General features: G+C 30.7%; 2 protein-coding genes across 4 annotated transcripts in view; one reads left to right on the top strand and one right to left on the bottom strand.

Moving 5' to 3' along the window:
- Positions 1–3,112: 3,112 nt before the first annotated feature.
- LOC135957970 (trimeric intracellular cation channel type 1B.1) lies at positions 3,113–12,124 on the bottom strand. The gene is made up of 4 exons (XM_065508819.1): positions 11,961–12,124; positions 5,245–5,575; positions 4,336–4,608; positions 3,113–4,265 (listed from the first exon to the last, which is right to left on the bottom strand). The coding sequence occupies exons 2-4, from the start codon at positions 5,520–5,522 to the stop codon at positions 3,986–3,988; spliced, it is 831 nt and encodes a 276-aa protein (XP_065364891.1). The 5' UTR covers positions 5,523–5,575; positions 11,961–12,124; the 3' UTR covers positions 3,113–3,985.
- Positions 12,125–13,645: 1,521 nt separating this feature from the next.
- LOC135957869 (uncharacterized) overlaps positions 13,646–19,205 on the top strand; it is a 54,691-nt gene continuing 49,131 nt past the window's right edge. For 2 of the 3 annotated variants that reach the window (XM_065508683.1, XM_065508682.1), the window contains exon 1: positions 15,064–15,205. Coding sequence is in view for 1 of the 3 variants with exons in the window: in XM_065508684.1 (XP_065364756.1) it covers positions 15,150–15,205 (56 nt within the window). In the remaining 2 variants the exon portion in view is untranslated. Of the gene's footprint in view, positions 13,775–15,054; positions 15,206–19,205 lie in introns of those variants that run through there. The other variant, XM_065508684.1, reaches the window with a different exon arrangement.

The following is a 19,205-nucleotide window of genomic DNA, read 5'->3' as shown; positions in this document are numbered from 1 at the left end:
AGAAATTGTTTAAAAATTTAAAAAAAACAAATAATTACAAAGAAATAACAATTCCATTTTGAAAGCTGAAAGTGGTTTCATTCCGAAATAAATGTTCGATTTACTTTTTCTGAAGAAGCGAAATACAGAATTAATTCTACTTTCGATCGGAATGGAATTCTGTGACAGGCCTGAAAATTGTGTACGAAATCCCAAATGTATGTTGCAGAACAATATCCTCATTGTCTGTTGCAGAACAATATCCTCAACTTTCAGTAACTTTAGCAAACATGCGTCAACTATAGATGTAGAACAAATTATATATCTAATGCTGCAATTTTGACATATCAAAGTTATCTCTTACGTGCTAACTATTCAGCCAACGAACAAATTGAGAAACTGACAGACAAGATTGATCGTTTCCTGATTGCATCTCTATGCTGAATATCTTACACATCTCCTAGATCTCTCTGTTCCCCAATTTGTGATTCAATATGTCTGGAAAGTTGCCCATAACATTCGTATTCTAAAGCCAAACAAACCTGCTACTCTCGCCATATAATACCGTCCGATATTCCTATTGTCACCCATATCAAAGGTTTTGGAATCAATATGGTTGCCATCCATTTACCGCTAATCACCCAGCAACATGGCTTCAGATCAGCCATGTTGGCATTGAACTCATGATCGCCAAAGTCCTCAATAAGCAACTGTCTTGGCAACGGACTATTGTAGCCTTTTTGGATGTAACCAAAAAGGATGGACTTCCGGTCACTGAGGCCATATATGCAACAGAATCCTGAATAAACACAACCTGCGATCTCGGATAGTGATATGTAACTCCCCAGACAAACACGATTCATTCTTGCTCAGTTGAGAGCCGTTTTAGCGCAGTATCCTTAACTGCTTTGAACTTTGGCATACCTGTCTCCAAAGCTCTCGCGATACTGTACATTTGTAAAATTTTCCTAACTAACCAATGACTCGTAACATAAATAAGGAGTGAGATCGGAAAAACCTTAACAAACGTTTTTTCTTAAAACTTTTAAGCCAAGTATGATATGATTTTTCTTTGAAAAGTATGTCAGTTATGTTTAATGTCAATTACTTCCTGGTTATACCAGATACATTTTTATCATGATAAACTTTAAAATGGTTGTCTAGATAAAAAATTATCAGGTATAGTCTCCATTTATTAGTATTATTGCTTCGTTATGATAAAATTGTTAGTGCTTTTGCTTACACAGAAAAAAGTTTCAACATAAATATTATGATTCGAATTCATTGATTTCAATTCATAACATTTATAAATAATTTCTTAAATAGTATGATTTTTTTAATATTTTATGTTTTGAAATAAAATCTAGAAGGCTTGAAAAATATAATTTCAATTTCATTTTTATTTTTATGTTGTTCAAAAATGTTTGAAATTTTTCATGGAAAATTTTTAGTTTTTTTTATGATTTTCAGCTACAAAATGATATAAAAAGCGCGAAAATGATTAAATTGATTTAAGAGGATGAAATGCTTTTATATTTATGAATGTTTTATTATGTTTAATGATAATTTTTAAGTTTCAGATATTCTCCTTTTTATCTTAAAATATTGGCCAATATATGGCTATTATGCAAATATTCATGCACTAATTCATTATATAATACAATTATAATGCAATTTATTTAAAAAATAAGTAAAAAAAGCAAAAATTTCCGTCATGTAAAATTTTATAATATTTATGAACATGTTCTTATTTTGAATGAAATAAGTTTGGGAAAAAAAAGTCAAGTTCGATTAATAATATTTATTACAAAATTCATTCCAATTATGAATTTCTTTTTTCTGTGTACAACAAATGTCATTTATTGTTATGATGAATATTTGTCAAGTATAGACAGGGGGTTATGTTCATTTGTTGTTAATCTGATAAAAATGGGTGACGAGAAAAAATTGCTTACTAAAATTATGAAATATTTTCAACAAAATCAAACAAAAAGTTGTCCAACCAATCAAAGTTCCTCCGTCAAACTGTTTCCAATGTTATTAAATGATATTAAATAGTATCTGAAGAACTTGAACGTTGATATAAAACCTGGTTCATGGTCCACATGATGTTTCTAAAGCCAATAAATAGAAATCATTTTCAAAAGAGCTTCCAACACATCCGATAGGAATGCAGCCCGGTTAGCTCAGTACTCGGACTATTTGGTATGAAAAGTTAAAGCCAATGCAGGTTTAAAAACACAAGGCACAAAAATTTTCTGACAAGAACTCTGCTAAAAATTTAGAGGCCAAAGACAGAGATCGAAAATTGGATTTATAAAAAAAATATACCTGTTACATGATGGATTACGAAACGTATGTTCAGGGAAATTTTTCCCAGCTTCCGGGACAATATTTTTATGTTGGTAATGCTGGAGGGAATGTTGTAGAAAAGTTTAGGACCCAAAAGCAGAAAATTTTCCCAAAAAGTTCTTGGTATGTCTGCAATATGCAGTTGCGGCAAAAGAAGCCAAACTTATGTTGCAAAATACCGAAATTTACATCAAGTAAAGTTTACAAAAAAGTATGCTTCCATTCCTAAGACTTCTTAATGTGTCCACTTATTTTGGTCTGATTTGGCATCCTGTCACTATGATCTTGAGTGGAACAAGAACAATAATGTGGTATTTGTACCAAGAGAGTGAAGAGATATTGGTCTCTTGTTAAAAGAGAAAAAGGATGCTTCCATTCATAAGATTTCTTAATTTTAGCCTGATTTGGCATCCTGTTACTATGGTAAGCAAGGTCTTGAGTGGTACAAGAACAATAATGTGGCATTTGCACCAAGAGAGGCAAAACCTCCAAACTGCCTGGAGCTAAGGCCAGTGAAGAGATATTGGGATCTTGTTAAAAGAGAATTGAACATATATCTGATATATGATCCTCGGTGAGGTATCCGCAAGTCTGTTCCAATTAATTTAGAAACATGATTGATGCATCAATATATCAGGATGCATCAATATATTTTTTATATACAATTTTTTTCAATATTTATCTTTATGTATACATTGGTGAATAAAAGATTCAGCACAGCCGAATATAAAACTATTTCTTGTTAATCAGTTGATAGTGATATTTAATAGAAAAACATCAATTTGTTTGTATCTCAAAAAGGTGTTGTTTTATTTTGCTCATTCTTAAAAGTACCATACAATTAAATTATAATTCACAAGTACATACAAATACATTGCACTTTATTTTTGTTATTTCATAAAAAAAACATCACTTAAAATCTAATTTAAAAAAAAGAATAAAATAATTTAATTTTAGAAATAATTTGTTTATATCATAACATTTCATTTAATGATCATTGGTATTGTTTTTTGTTTAAAACACTAAAGTCTGTTCTATTTTTTTTAGTAAATATGCATGTTTGTATGTTTGATTATATGTTTAATTACAATTAAATGTTTATCAATTAACTGACAAAATGATACGCATTAGAAAGTATTTCTATTAAAAGGAAAAATAATTGTTAAAATATTATTTTGTTTAAAATAGCAATTGTGCGTATTTAATAAATTGCAAATATTAATGATGATATGATGATAAAAATTAAAATTTTAGGTTTTAAAAAAAAGTGTTGCAAAGTCACCAGTCATTATTTAATAAGCACACACCCACTGGGCTACTAAATAATAAGAGTGACTTTGGACTTATGAATAATACGACTAGTTTAAAATAAAATCAATTCATGAAAATTATGAATTATGTATATAAGAAAACAAATGGCCAAATGTTTGATGGTTTTTTTTCATAAAAGAAACAAATTCGTAGATGTCCGTTTAAAGTGTTGGTTGTTAGGATAGGTGGCTTCTTTGTGTTGCATTTCGTTTTCGTTTTTCAAAAAATTAAAAAAATTAAAACATGTTTTAAATTCAAATCGACTTCGTTTTCGTTTTGGCCTGTTGTGTTGTTAGGCTGCAGTTGTTAACATATTAGTAATTTGCTGAGTAATGCAAGTCTTTTAGTTGCTCTTTTTAACATCTTTGCCTTCACCTTCTTTGGCTTGGCCGCGGCCCAAAATCTTAGCCAAACTATCCCAAATGCCACCAAAGAATATGGCACAGCACAAGTTTTCGAACGGCAAGAAGGGATCGTGTATGCCCAACAAAATCGAGGACAATTTAAAGTAGACCATGAAAATCACAATACCAAAGTAGACCAAGGCATGAGGAGCGGAAATCCAATCAGTTTTCTTATCCAAAACGAAGATAATGGAAGCCAAAAGGGAAGCCTTTGTGTAGCTGCAAGTAATAAAAATAATAATTAAATATTAACATCTTTAAATATGAATATCTAGTTAAAATTGCTTACAAAGAAGGTTGCATAAATTCCATGGCCGTTGGAGTCCAAGCACCGCGTATTAAACGCTCAAATAGTTTTGTAAAACCAGCACCATTGCCCTTCAAAGTACCAATAATAATCATAATAATCCAAGCATTCGGATACAATTTGGCAGCATGTGAAACACCATCATACACCTTTTTGGCACGATAAATTTCTTTCATAGCACTGGCCACCACTTTAATGGGCAAAAATTTCGCAACTTTGTAACCAATATCAAAGGGAGTATAAAATACCATGTACCTAATTTAAACAAACAAACCGAAAATTATTATTTCATTTGATTTTAAATATAACCCCAGCAAAAAATAATGGAAGTGCATCTTTACATATGACATTTTAATCACATCTAAAGTTGCAAATGAATCTTTTCTACCTCTGAAGATGTGATTTTAAATATGGGTATTTGACACTGAATTATAAATACTTCGTTGATGTAATTGTTTCCTACATTTTTTGAATTTTATAAAATTTATTAAAACCTGTAAAAATTGGTATACAAACAATTTTTACATTTTTTAATCATTAAAATTAATCAACCATTGTTTCATAAATTTTTTAACTACATTAAAATCAATTCATAAATGCTCAATTACATCACTTTTTTTCTATTATTTATATTTCCATCCAAGATGCCAAAAAATATAGGTATCCACTACCTACATTAAAATAACACCTTAAAATCGAAATTTAATCGCATCGAAAGCATCGAATTTATTAAGTAAAAAGTTGTCAAAAATGAACAACATCCCTCCAATGACAAGCTAATGTAAAATTCATAGCTTTTTCACCAAAATTGGAAGTACATCAAGCATGCTATTTGTTGTGAAAATTCTGCATCTTCTTCCTCACTTTTTTTGCTGGGACAAAACAACTTACCAAACAACTGTGCCCACCATTAATTGTGGTGTATTTTTGAGGGGCGACAATATGGGCTCACCCAACAAGCCATTGGCTACCATAGCACCCGAAAATATCACCAACATGGTGGATAGCCAACAGGCCAACGGATGTTTGCGGGAGAAGGCCTGAGCATTTGAACCTAAATCTTCACGTACTGCTAGGGCGGCTAATAAACTGTGTGCTATATCGAAATATGGGAACATTTTCAATTTAATGACCTGATTGGCCATATCTAAAAATGCTTCGGGATCCATGTTGGAAGTTTGTGTTTTTTAATTCTATGCTTAAGTTTGTTGTGCGTTCGGAGCTGGAAAATAAAAGTTTTAATTAAATTATTTTATATGTTAAACAAATCTAATTTAGTTTTAAATAAAAAGATAAATACAACTTTATCTAAATTTGTATCTTGACCCACTTTATCTTAATAAAAAACGTTTAATTACACTTTTGTGCAAACAAAAATTTGTTGATGTTATTATACTCTTCACTATGTGAGGTTATATATAAGTTCATCATTCCGTTTGTAATTTCTAAATTTTTTCATTTGCGACCCCATAAAGTATAATAAATATTCAGGATCGTTAAAGATAGCGGAGTCGATGTAGCTATTTCCGTCTATCCGTCTGTATGTTGAAATAAACTTTCCATAGCCCCCAAATATCTTTCATACATGATTCATACATCAATATATCCGCTATAGTCCCGGTTCGGTTTCGACTATTTAAAATCGAGATAATCAGCCCACAAATGGCTGAAATATAAGCAAAACAGCACGACTACATCGATTTTTGATCTGCATTTGAGTTACTAATTCATTAATATAGGCAATATAGATATCTAATGATATATATTTCAAACACCTTTCCAACGAAGTATATAACGTCATAATAATTCGAACCTTCAATAGGTCAAAATCGAGAAAAATATTTTGTATGTCTAGTTTTTTTTTTCACAATGAAAATATTTGTTTGCCATACAAATTTTGTTCACTAATAAAGTTTTTTCAGCAAAAAAAAAATTATTATTTCAATCTTTATTTTGAAGTATACTTTGGTGAGAGTTAAATAATATTCGGCACATCCGGATATAGCTCTATTACTTGTTCTCTCATTAATGCTGTTTTATTTCGAAACATATTTTTATACCTTTAACCTTCGTGAGAAGGGTATATATAAGTTTGTCATTCCGTTTGTAATTTCCACAATATAATTTTCCGACCCTATAAAGTATATATCCATGGTAGGCGTTCATATTGTTCAGCTTACGATGATTTTCGTCAAACAACCCGAATGTGAACAAAAGAGCGTAATAGAGCGTAAAAATACACACAATTTATTCAGTTTCTTGATGTTGTTGTGGATATTTCATTTTTTACCCAAAAGAGCACACAAATTAAATGCCTCTTTTTGCCTACCAATGGTATATATATTCTTAATCCTTATAGATAACGGAGTCGATTAAGCCATGTCTGTCCGTCTGTCTGTTGAAATCATTTTTCTGAAGACCCCAGATATCTTCGGGAGCCCAATTTTCAATAATTCTGTCAGACATGCTTTCAAGTTTCCTATTTAAAATCAGCAAAACCCGAATTTTTTTTCCATAAAAAATCAAATTTTAAAGTTTTTAAAATTTAAAAAAATAAAAATTAAAATAACAATCGAATTTTTTTTTTCAACTTGAAAAAAATTAATTTTGTTTACCTAAAAATATTTAAAAGTTGTATTTTGAAGTATCTTTTATGAAGGGTATATAAGATTCGGCACAGCCGAATATAGCTCTCTTACTTGTTCTCTCATTAATGCTGTTTTCTTTCAAAACATATTTTTATTTTATTATTTGAAAACATATTTTTAATTAATATCTAAGGCAAAATTTAACACTGAACAAGTAAGAGAGCTATATTCGGCTGTGCCGAATCTTACCCTTCACCAAATTATACTTATATATATTTTTTTGAAAACAAAAAATTTTTTTCCGAAGTGATTTTTTTAATTTTTTGGAAAAAAAAATTTTTCGAATTGCTTTTTTTTAAATTTTTTACATTTAAAAAAATTTTTTTCATTGTAGTGCCAACTTACTATGGTCTTATATACGTCGTTGCAAAGGTCTTCATTAGATATCCATATTGTCTATATTAATGACTTAGTAATCCAGATATAGTTCAAAAATCGAATTTAAATAGTAACCGAGCCGGAAGAATTCAGGAGATATTGATCTATGAATCGTGTATATAAGTTATTTGGGGGCTTCGGAAAGTTGATTTCAACAGACAGTCGGACAGACAGACAAACGGACATCCGCTATCTATAAGGATCCAGAACACAAGTACCTTCATAACACATTAGATAGATAGATTTGAAGGATCCATTGTGAAGAGAAGAAATGAAATTGGAGAGAAAAAGAAAGAAGTCAGGTGACATAAAGATAAATAAGTGAGAAACCCAGTCCAAAGAAAAAGGACAGGATATAAGTATAGACTGGGATTCACAGAGTCCCGTTATCTAAAACAGGCAGTCTATACCCCTGATAAAGCCTGGATTTCCTAGATCATATTTAGCTATATTCCACAGTTTATCATGGAATCTTTCCCCTAGCCATTTTTGCCTGAGACCCTGTAATCTAGTTCCTCAATATCCTCGCACAACCAAGAGAAGTTCTGTTCATCCATATCCCATTTACCAATGAAGGCTTCAATTGAGCAATGCCCAGTTATCGCTGCGCCTAAAGACTAGAGACTTTTTCTATCCAGCCAAATAGCACTAGGCACCCTGCAATCCTTCCTACTTGGAAGATCAACCTATAGTAGTGGCATATAGGAGGTTAAACCTCCCAGTCCCTATTAATATAGTCCAGATCAGATCCCTGTCTGGACAGTTCATCTGCTATCTCATTACCCAACACAATCTGATTGTGTATAGATCCAATAACGCTTCTAAAGCCCTCTTACAGTTCAGCACTAATCCGTGGTTTTCCAGATTGCTAGAATCTCTGCCTGGAAGACGCTCCATTCGTCTGGGATTCTGTATGACATTTTGATGTCGTCATAACACTTTACCACAAGTAGAAATACTAGACGAATATACAAAATATTTAAAAATATTTGGTCAATTCACAAGGTCTCTTATCATGTCATATTGTCATAATGTCCTAATATTTCACAAAAAATTTCATAAAATAATACTACTCTGTATGCCAACCAGCAGAGACCTGCACCGAATGCTTAAGAGTCGGTTAAGCCGAGCTGCCTAGTCGTGATATATTAGGACATTATGACAATATGACTGTGAATTGACCAATTATATCAGTTCTAGTCTAGTTCAGTTCTAGGTATTTGTAAATATTTAAAAAAAAAATGGGAAATTATTATTTTCATTGTTAACAAAATCTATTGAAATTTTTAAAATTTATTATTAATTTTATTGGGAAATTAAACACATTATTTAACATTAATAATTAATTTATTTGCATCAATATAATCAAATACGTTTACAAATAAATCTCTACAACCAATATTGTATTTAGCTTATCACACTATCATTAATTATAGTTTTATTTTAATAAAACATAAATTAATAATAAATTCAATATATCAGAGATTTGAAAGTGTTTAATCAAGCAAATGATTGATAACACTCTGAGAGTATGTTCGTTAACCTAATTCATGTACGATACGGTGCTATCTATTTTTTCAAAGTACGGGTAGCAATTGTTGCTGTTGTTGTTGTAGCAGCAGCTTTTGCTGAGTTGACAGCCCTTGGCCGAGTGAACTCGGGTCATTCCGGTGCGTAGAACCGGCTGTCGTGGGAATGGGTAGCAATTGTAAAGATTATTGGTTAAAATCTGCTACATGAATTCGTTTTAGTTTGAGGATAAATGCTATTAAAACGGGATAGACAATCGTTTCATAATATCGCATATGTAGCTTGAATATAAATATCTTCCCAGCTTAGGACATTAACTATTATAGATGGCAAATATATCGTGATGCGGAAAGAGGATATAACTCCAAGTTTTAAATTGTTAGCCTGAGTACTACAAAATATTACTATTGCCGAAATTTCTTCCATGGGGAAAACATTTCCCACTAATACAGCTGTCGCTGAGTGGATAAACTTTGGCCGAGTAAAACTCGGGTCTTCCCGGAGCGAATATCCAATTGTAGTGGAAACGATTGGAACGACAACTGTCAACGTAGGTTGGGAAGATGTCTTGTACATCCAGAAGACTTGGGAAGAGGATCCTGCATCTGAATGTGATAGTGATCCTGGTGATCCATTTTATGTTGCCCAAACAATTCTGGCCTCTCTTAGTCATCTGGGCTCATCTGGTTTGCTGAGAAGACAGAGTAATTGAGGGAAAAAAATAACTGTCGTCAGTAAGATTCGGGTCATTCCGGAGCAGAGATACAACCCAACAAACTGAATGTCAAATTAAGTCTTTTGATGATTTGTTTAATTATGTATTTCAGATACATCTGACAACAAGGTTTGAAAAAAATTTAGGAAAAAATTTACTAAATAAAACAAATATAACGGAATATTTTTCCGATTTAAGGGATTTAAAACAAAAATTGTATTATTTCTAATGATTTTCGTTGCTTAAAGCTTTATTGGAATAATCAAAGTCATACTTCACAAACGACATCTTCATTACATCCAAAGTAGCTGTTAGGATTATCTATCCCAAAGCGGACCGCAGTCGGATTTCTCATCTCCGATTTTAACGAAATTTACGACAGTTATTATGTATTGCAAGTGTTTATCAAATCATATTGTTTTTGACTGGAGACTATGCTTCCTAAATTCCCGGACTTTTACTTAATGACCGAAATTTCCAACTGTGGGTGAAAATTGTAGTTAAGCGAAAAAAATTAGGTTATTTCAACCGTAATGCTTCTTTGCCTGCCTATATGTTGCTAGAACCAAAAAAACTATGGAAATAATGAAATCATTCAATTAAAAACAAATTTGGCCATCACAACGAAACATTTATAGAAAAATTATAAAGAAATTTCCGAAAATTCCCGTCAACAATTTTAAGCCCGATAGAACCCTCTAATGCTTAAGCATGCCTCAAGGCACTCATCGCAAAATGCCAATAAATGCAAATATAACAGATATTTAATTTCAAAGACTGTGAAATCTCTTTAAATTAATTTAAGTACATTTTTTTTACAACTGTTACATGAGTTTTTGAAATGAAAAATCAGTTATATTTGCATTTATTTGCATTTTTGCGATGAGTGGCTTGGGTATGCTTAAGCATTAGAGGGTTAATGTCATATTGCTCACACTTTTTGATTGACACTTGAACAACGCTACCAAAATATCCAAAATTTACTTTGACAATCAGTTATCCATTCGCGATACTTATAGAGACTTCGTGATTTTTATGGCGCACATAATCGTTATTTCTTCAAAAATGAAGTGTTACGGTCAATGGAGATCGTTACCGCACCATGATCAATGATTTTTTGTTTGAAAATATGGATGACATTGATCCGGGCACCATACGGCGACCGCAACCATCGATTTATTGAAATCAATATTTGGCGATAACTTGATTTCCAGAAATGAACCTGTCAATTTTCCTCCAAGGTCGTGCGATTTTACACCTCTTGATTATTTACTGAGGGCCCACTTGAAGTCACTGGTTTATGCTGAAAACCAGCAAATTGATCCATCGAATAATAAAAAATTTTGGATTAAAATTTACTTTTTTGTGTTATTTTTTACAATTTATTATACATATTTATAAAAACACAATTTATAACTCCTAAGCTAAGAGGGAGAGCCAAAAATGTTCTATGCTTTTTTGGCTTTAAAATATCTACTATATGCACAAAATATTTTCAAGAATTAACTATTTTTAAGCTCTGTGGTGAAAAAACAAACACAGAAGTAAACATACATGAACATAGATACACAAATATATAAATAAATATCAATCACTTCAATATTTTAACAAAATTCTTTGCTAATATTATATAATTAATAAAAATATGAATAGACAAGCCAAAACAAGCAAATTGTCTTTAAATTAATTTACACAATATTTAAAAAAAAACAACATTGTGGTGCTTAAAAAAATTTTCTAGCGGTATTTTGCAAAGTTGTTTTTATATTTGTTTTTCCACATCTTTTATACAAATCTCATATCTTGGTGTGTGTGCATTTTCCTATTTTGTTTAGATAAGAAAATGCATACAAAAAAAAAACAAAGGGGGAGAGAGAACATAAAATTGAGAGAGAATAAATAGAGATGAAAATAAAGTGAAATACCCGCACGGTCTAGGAGCTCCAAAAATAAACACATAAATTTGTAGCAAAAGATGTACCAAAATCAAAAAAAAAGATAGAATCTACGCAATCAGACACACTCACACACAAATACACTTATTTAAATATTTTCTTAAAATTCAAGATTTCTTCAATAATTTGGTTAAACAAAAGACGTTTTTTTATAAATATTTTTGCACTTGTTTTTGGTTTTAATGAATGACTGGAATTTTTTTTTAAAATTTGGCGTAAACAATATTTAAACGTTGAGTTGAGTAATAAATAACGACCCCCTGTAAGGTATTTAACCCCTTTTTTGGTTATTCTTTAGTTTTCCATTATTTTTGATAACTATTACACTCGAAAAACTTTGTTGGTATGTTTTTTTAATTTAATTAATAAATTCAAAATTACTTTGTATTTTTCTTAAATAATAATTTATATTATTAGCCAACCGCAGCGCAGCAGCTCTAAATAAGATTTTTTTTCTTTAAATTAAAAATTATTTGGCAACGAATTTACGGCAAACACAACGTCCGACCACGAGAGCAAAATCTACAACACAGAGTTTTAAAAAGTATTAACGATGTACAAAATTCGCCTGCAAAGAAGAAAAAAAGAATACTAATTTTTTTGTTGTAGATTTTTATTTTATATTTAGAATCAGCCATTTGCTAGCGGCATAATTTCAACACAGTGTAGTTAGTACTCAGCTACTAGTGGATACAGTGGAGAGCAAAAGAGATTCGAATGTTGGTTAATGGGTTCTGAATACAAAATACATATGTAAGTGATATTTTATTAGGGCTAATTTAAAACAAGTAAGAAAGTCGGTCGAGCCCGATCATTAATACCCTAAAATAGCAAAAATATTTTTTAAAATTTCAATAATTTATTTTTGTAAGTGATTTTCGGAAGTGGGCTTTATATGGAAGCTGTGACCAATTATGGACCGATCGTCATGAAATTAGGTCGTGTGATTTCTTTCTATATGAAACTTATTTATATTGAATTGATTTTGGATACTTGATATAATAAAAACAGGAGAGCTATATTTGTTAGTACCGAATCTTAATAGGTATATTTTAAGATAAAGATTAAAACTTTTTTGTTGAAAAAAATGTTGGGCTGCTTATAGAACGGTAGTGAAAGGTTAATATTCAAAGTTTAACATTTTCGCTCGTCACTGTATATTGTATATATGAACAAGCGGAAAATTAATTTTGTTTAGTTTTTTTTCAATATTGTTGATTTTTGTTGTTGTTTTCATTCTCTCACAGAGATAAACGTTTCGTATTAGTGGGGAGTAAAAATATAAAATAAATACAGTTCTTGTGTTTGTCTATATTTATTGTTGTAGTACGTGTCAGATAAAAATTTATCTCAAAGTCTGACGTTTAAGCGCATGTTTACGTTGTGTTGATAATTTGTTGTTGTTTTTGCTAATTTGTTAAAATATGTTAGTGGTGGTTTATTGTTTGTTGTTAAACATTTATTGAATGCAAACAATTTATCACGTGTACCAACCAACCCATTTATTGCAACAAAAAAAATATAAATGAGTGTTGTCGTTTGAATGTGTGATTAAATTGTTAATTTCGCAAATTGCAAAACATGTTTGGTCATATTTTTAGGGTTTCGTCAGATTAGTGTAAGATTTCAAATAGAATTCATAAAAAACATTTATAATTTTTAAGATTTTTTTTCTTTCAGTTCAAAAAATTTAAGTTGAAAAATGTGAAAATTTCTTAAAAATAATAAAAATACCGTTATTTTAAGTATTTTCTCATTATGTACGCTTACATTTCTGTTTTAAATTTATTGCATCATTATTTTATTTTTACTAATTCAAGTTTACCGTTATTTTAAGTTTTTTCTTATTATGTGCCTTCCCCCACATTTCTGTTTTAAATTCATTTTCATCATATTAACATATTCGTGTCGCCCTGTTAAATAGAGTTGTATTTTTCCGGTTTCTGTGTTTACATTAAACAACCCTGGGTTATTTGCGAATACGTGACAAAAAGCGAATAACAAAATAACAATTTTTTTCTTATTTGCTTTTTTACAATTCCTTCTATTTCATTTAGTTTTGAATTGGATTTTAGAAAGAAAAGATGTCTTTTGTATTATTTACTCGTATTCTTGTAACGCGTGTGATTAACTAGAATTGTATAGAACTGAAAACTTAACAAGAAAAGCTAAAAACTAAACAAACGAATTAAAATGTAAATAGAAAATAAATTTATAACAAAAATCTTTAAAAAACCAAACACGTCCATAAATAATTAAATTTGTCGAACATTTTTATGGGTCTAAAAATAACGTTTTCGTACAATAATAATAAAAACTAAATTTAATGTAAAGTGATTTTGTTTGTTGCTGTTGTAGTTTATGTTAACTTTCGGTCATTTATTTAATGCCAACAACAATAAGTTTAAGAAGAAAAAAACTTGTAACAAACTTAGCTTGGAATGTAACAAAACCAACAAAAGAAGAGAAAACAGCTTTTTTTTATTTGCAGTAGCTAAATCTGCTGCAGATGTGTCGACGTTGTTAGTTATTTTATAAAAAAAAAATTGTGTTTTGTGTCCGTTCCCAAATAAGTTTATAGGATGGTTAGTTGGTTGGGTTGATGATGCTCTGAAGTGTTTGGTGGTGTTTATGTGTAAATGTATTAAAGACAAGATGCTGTTGTTTGTGGCAACTGCTCAAGACGAGTAGCCACCATGCCGTTGTTCATCGTGTTGATGATGACGACGACGAAGATGATGATGGTGGTGGTAAAGAAGACAACTTAAAAGAACAAAGTTGGTAAAAAAAAAAACAGTAGTCGTCACAGGCAATTGCAAGAAACCGGTAACAGTTCTCCTTAAACCACAATAATAACAAGTAGTAGTAACTAACTTAATTATTAAATCATTATAAAACAATTTTCTTCAAAACAGCAGTAACAAATTAAGCAATAAATAAGTTAATACACGCAAATATAAAGTGATAAATAAATAGTTATTGTTCTAATGTAAACAAACTAAAAATAAACCAAACAAATATAAATTTTTGCAAAACACATTTAACAATTAAGGCAGACATGAATTTGTTATAAATAAAAATTAAACAATTAGCTATATGTGTATGCTCGTATACAAATAAAAAGTGCCATTTAAAAAATTTAATTTAAAAAAAAATATCATTTGTGGAGACCCAGTTGAACTGGTTCTATTGATGCCATTGAATATATCTGTATAATAGTGTGAATGTGTGTACGTGCGTGCTTTTTTTTTAGTTTGTTGTCACCATCTTTTGACTTACGTTTTTTATGATTCTAGTATCCATTTAATAAATTATTGTTGTTGTTGCATTGGTTTCTCAAAATAACAAAACATAAAACAACTACAACAGCAACTAACTTTATACTCGTATAAATAATAACAACAACAGCATCATCTTGAAACTTGTTTTTTGCTTACTCCTTCTTTTTTGTTCTTGATTAATTTCTTCTTCACAGTATTCGCGTATCATTAATCTTCGTTTATTAATTAATGTGTGCTGTCGTTTGACCGTTTGTTAGTGTATGATTAACGGTTATTTGCAAATTTCTCCATGTATAGTGTTTTTTATAAATTCGATAACCGGACACAGCAAATAATTACACTAAGGTAAGTTCAATATTATTATTGTATTTTTTTTTACTATAAATGTTTATAATATTATTAACAAAGTATTTTCATCAAATTTCATCATTAATTTATCATTTACATCAAAAATATTGCATATAAAAGAAGGTCCTTTGTTAATAAAATGTATGGCCATTTTTTTTATTAAGAAACACAAAATATTAATGTAAACTGAATTTTGAAAACGAAATTATTAGGAAACGTAGAAAGATGTGATGTATTAAATATTACCGATTTGTAAAATTTTACAATTTTCCAATTTCCCTTAAATTTAAAATTTAATAAAAATAATTAGAGTATCATTTTTAATTTCTACTGGAACATTTCATTCCACCAATGTGAGTGAGTTAAATAAAAATCACGAATAATCACATGCGTTCGTTTTACCTGAAATTAATGTTAAGTTTAATTTGATGCAGGGTTTGCAAATTGCCTAATGTGAAAGTGGTCTTAGGTTAGGTTAGGTTTCATGGGCAACCACTCGTAAAGTACCTCACTTGGGTCCATTCAAAATTGATCCCATTTCCCATTGTGATACCCAGGAAGTAATCGGCAGAATATTTGTAATACATCCGTTATTTCAAGGTGAGCCAACCAGATTATCTGATGAAAGAGTGGATGGGTCTAAAATTCATACTTGATAGTTCATCTAGACATTATAGGAAAGGAGTTCCAATGATATTTAATATAACTGTAACGTCTGAACCTGTTAAAAATATAATTTCTTTTCATTTATACGTAACTTTAACATCTGAACCTGTTAAAAATATTATTTCCTTTAATTTATACGTGCCATTTGTTAAAAGAGTTGATTTTCAAAAGTAATTAAACTGAAAAATTTGTGCTGGCATGTCATCGGTCCATTATTCTATGAGAACGACGTTGACCACGCCGGCGAGCGCTATAGGTCGATGATTATCAACTTCTTTTGGCCTGAATGTAATAATATGGACACCAATAACGCGTGGTTTCAACTACGTGCCACACAGATCATGCCACATTGGTCATTTAGGGCATCGGAAAGCTGATTTGAAACAACATACGTATATTACTATACCAAGTTCACAGTCAAGGTCCCACAAATAATTATAAGATTATAAAGAATTAATTATCAACTTAGGGGCGGTTTCTTTAATTCTACACATTTCACCTTAAATAATTTTGTAAATGCATTTGTATTAATTCCAATTTTGTATTATTTAAATTAAATGAGGCCTGTTTAATTATATTATAATATCAGACATACATATTATTTCCTTATGTAAGTATTTTATTTATATCAGTTGGCTCTCATAGCCAACAGGAGCCGATCCTGATTGGTTACACTGTAGAACACCAAATACACCAAAACGGACAATACAACCAGAAAGTCAGAAATAAGACATAACAAAAGAGAGCATAATTTCGCATTTACTAAGAATTTTATTTTAAAGTACTTCAAAAATTTAACATGTGCACCCTTGAACTTTTTTTAAAATAAGGACAAAAAAGGCCCATGCCTTGAGGATTTAGAGGGTTAACATATTCTACAAAAATATTCTCCGTAACATTTTACATAACTTTGCTGAACACATTTTATACCTAAAATGTAAGCATCACATGGTTTCTTATGACGATTAACAATAAGAATGTGCCAGAGTTGGGAAATTTTAACCCCCCCCCCCCCTCAAATGAAATTCAGATGTAAACCTTCAAAACGCCGATACACGTGTCGTTTTTTTTTTGTCTCCTCTATCAAAATTTATTGGTCGGACCTTGTAATTTTAGAAAAAATTTGATTTTGTTGTATAGTGTTATTTAACTGTAAGCAATACGAAATATCAAATAAGAAACGAAAATCGCTATCAGATTATAACTTAGAAAAAAGTGCATACGATGTTATATTCCACGTTCTCTTTATGCCGACTACTCATCTGTATTCCTAACTTACACTCTCTTGATTCTATTGAAAATTTTACAAATTCAAAATTCCATGTGCTAATGAACAATTACTTTTAATGTGAAAAAAATAAATAAACTATTCTATTTAATTATAATTCAATTTTCTCAATGTTAAATGTAGTTATTACATACATGTGTAGTATGTGTCAGAGCTTTAAATAAATGTTTCATTTTTGATTAAAAAAAATTTCTTGGAAGATTTAAAAAGTTGCCCTAAAGTACTTCTAAATAAATAGCTTGATTAAAAAACAGCTTAGAAGCGCGATGAGGACCACTTTATTTAAGAATTACAGTTTAAAATTGTAATAGCGAGAAATGTTTAAAAATGTCAGGTAATTTTAGACGTATTGGGTGTATGTCTGAAAAATCCGGAATTATTTTTAGCTTTTATTTTGAAACACTTGTACAATATAAATTTATTCATAGTAATGACCTTGTTAGCTATGAACTTTTTCCATTTTCTGCCAACATATGGATTACGAGCCAAAAGAACTGCTCAGGTCAATAATCAATCCTATATCGGATACTCTCTTCCAAAGTATCCCAAAGAGCCTTCTGCTTCTATAGAGACAAATGGAAGTCGCACTGGGCAAGCTTTGGACTATAAAGCGAGTGAGGTAAAATTTTTCAACCACTTTTTTTCCAAGTAGTTTTTAACAGGCATTGATTGCAACAGGTGGCCGAGTGTTGTCATGATGGAATATTACAGTTTTATGTCTGGCCGCATATTCTGGGTATTTTTCGATCAATGCTCGCTTCAAATGAATCATTTGTGTTCTGTACAGGTTTCCTGTGATGGCCCAGATTTCAACAGATTTCAACAATAGATAGTATCCTTTTGGTCCCACCAAATAGTGAGCATTACCTTAGCTCCATGGATAATTAGGCTTTGTTGTCGATTAGGCTGGTTGGAGGGGTTTCACATACGATCTCTTAGGCTTCGAGTTATCGTAATGGATCCATTCCATGATTTTTTTTATAGCGTTCAACCGTCATTTCGGACGTGCAAAATCGTCTTTCAAGTTCTCTCAGCTTCAATTTCCCTGCTTTTGGATGAATCATGCAGCTTGCAAACGTTATGAAATTGTTGAATGAGTACATCCCAATGATTCTGCAAGCTCTTGTTGAGTTTGACAACAATCATCATGGAGTAATGCCTCAAAGTCTTGATATTTAAACCCCTTTGGCTGGCCTGGGCGAAATTTGTCTTTCATGTCAAAATCACCAATTCTAAACCGCACAAACCATCTCTCGCCGATGGAACACATTCACAATAAGCTTTGGTGAGCAATCGGTGTGCTGCAGCGGCACTTTTTTCGAATTAAAGAAGTAAAGCAAAACTTCCCGCATATGACGCTTTGTAGGTAATGAATGCATTCAAAACATCACTAATCCTTGCATGAATGATTCAAAGTTTCATTCAAATTCTTTTACAGCTCTGGTATGTGAGAATGTATTCATATGTGTGTGTGTGACAAATATTTGCCCCGTGCAAACAGATCGACAATCAACTTGTTGAACACAAAAACACATTAAGCTTGTAAAGTTACTTACGGATTGGACATTTATTTATAAACAATCTTATAAATGTGGTAAAAAGGGGTCAGTGTGGTCAGTTAGGTATTCCATTTGTAACATTTATTATGAAATCAGAAAGTTTTTGACAAACATTTTTAAAAAACGTAAAAATTGTCTTTGGAATACAATAAGATTAATTTTTTGCAAACGTTTTTTAAGAAAACCTTAAAATTTCAAAGGCGATTGAGGTATTCAATTAGAAAACAATGATAGATCAGCCATAATCAATGCTAGCCATTAATTTGGTTTGTGTCTTTGGTATTGATCGATAAATATGAATAAATAGAATTGAGATCGCCATAATATCTATATTGTATCGACATTTATAATGAAAATTGTTATAAAAACGTAAAAATTGTGAAAAATAGTCTTTAGAATACAATGAGATCAATTATTTAAACAAGTTTTTTAAAAAAAACCTTAAAATTTCAAAGGCGATTGCGGTGTGCATTAACTGCAATGA

The sequence above is a fragment of the Calliphora vicina genome, chromosome 4 (genome assembly GCF_958450345.1).
Source record: "Calliphora vicina chromosome 4, idCalVici1.1, whole genome shotgun sequence".
Classification (NCBI taxonomy): Eukaryota; Metazoa; Arthropoda; class Insecta; order Diptera; family Calliphoridae; genus Calliphora; species Calliphora vicina.
The sequence above is the reverse complement of the archived record's forward strand: the minus strand, read 5'-3'. Positions and strand labels throughout refer to the sequence as shown.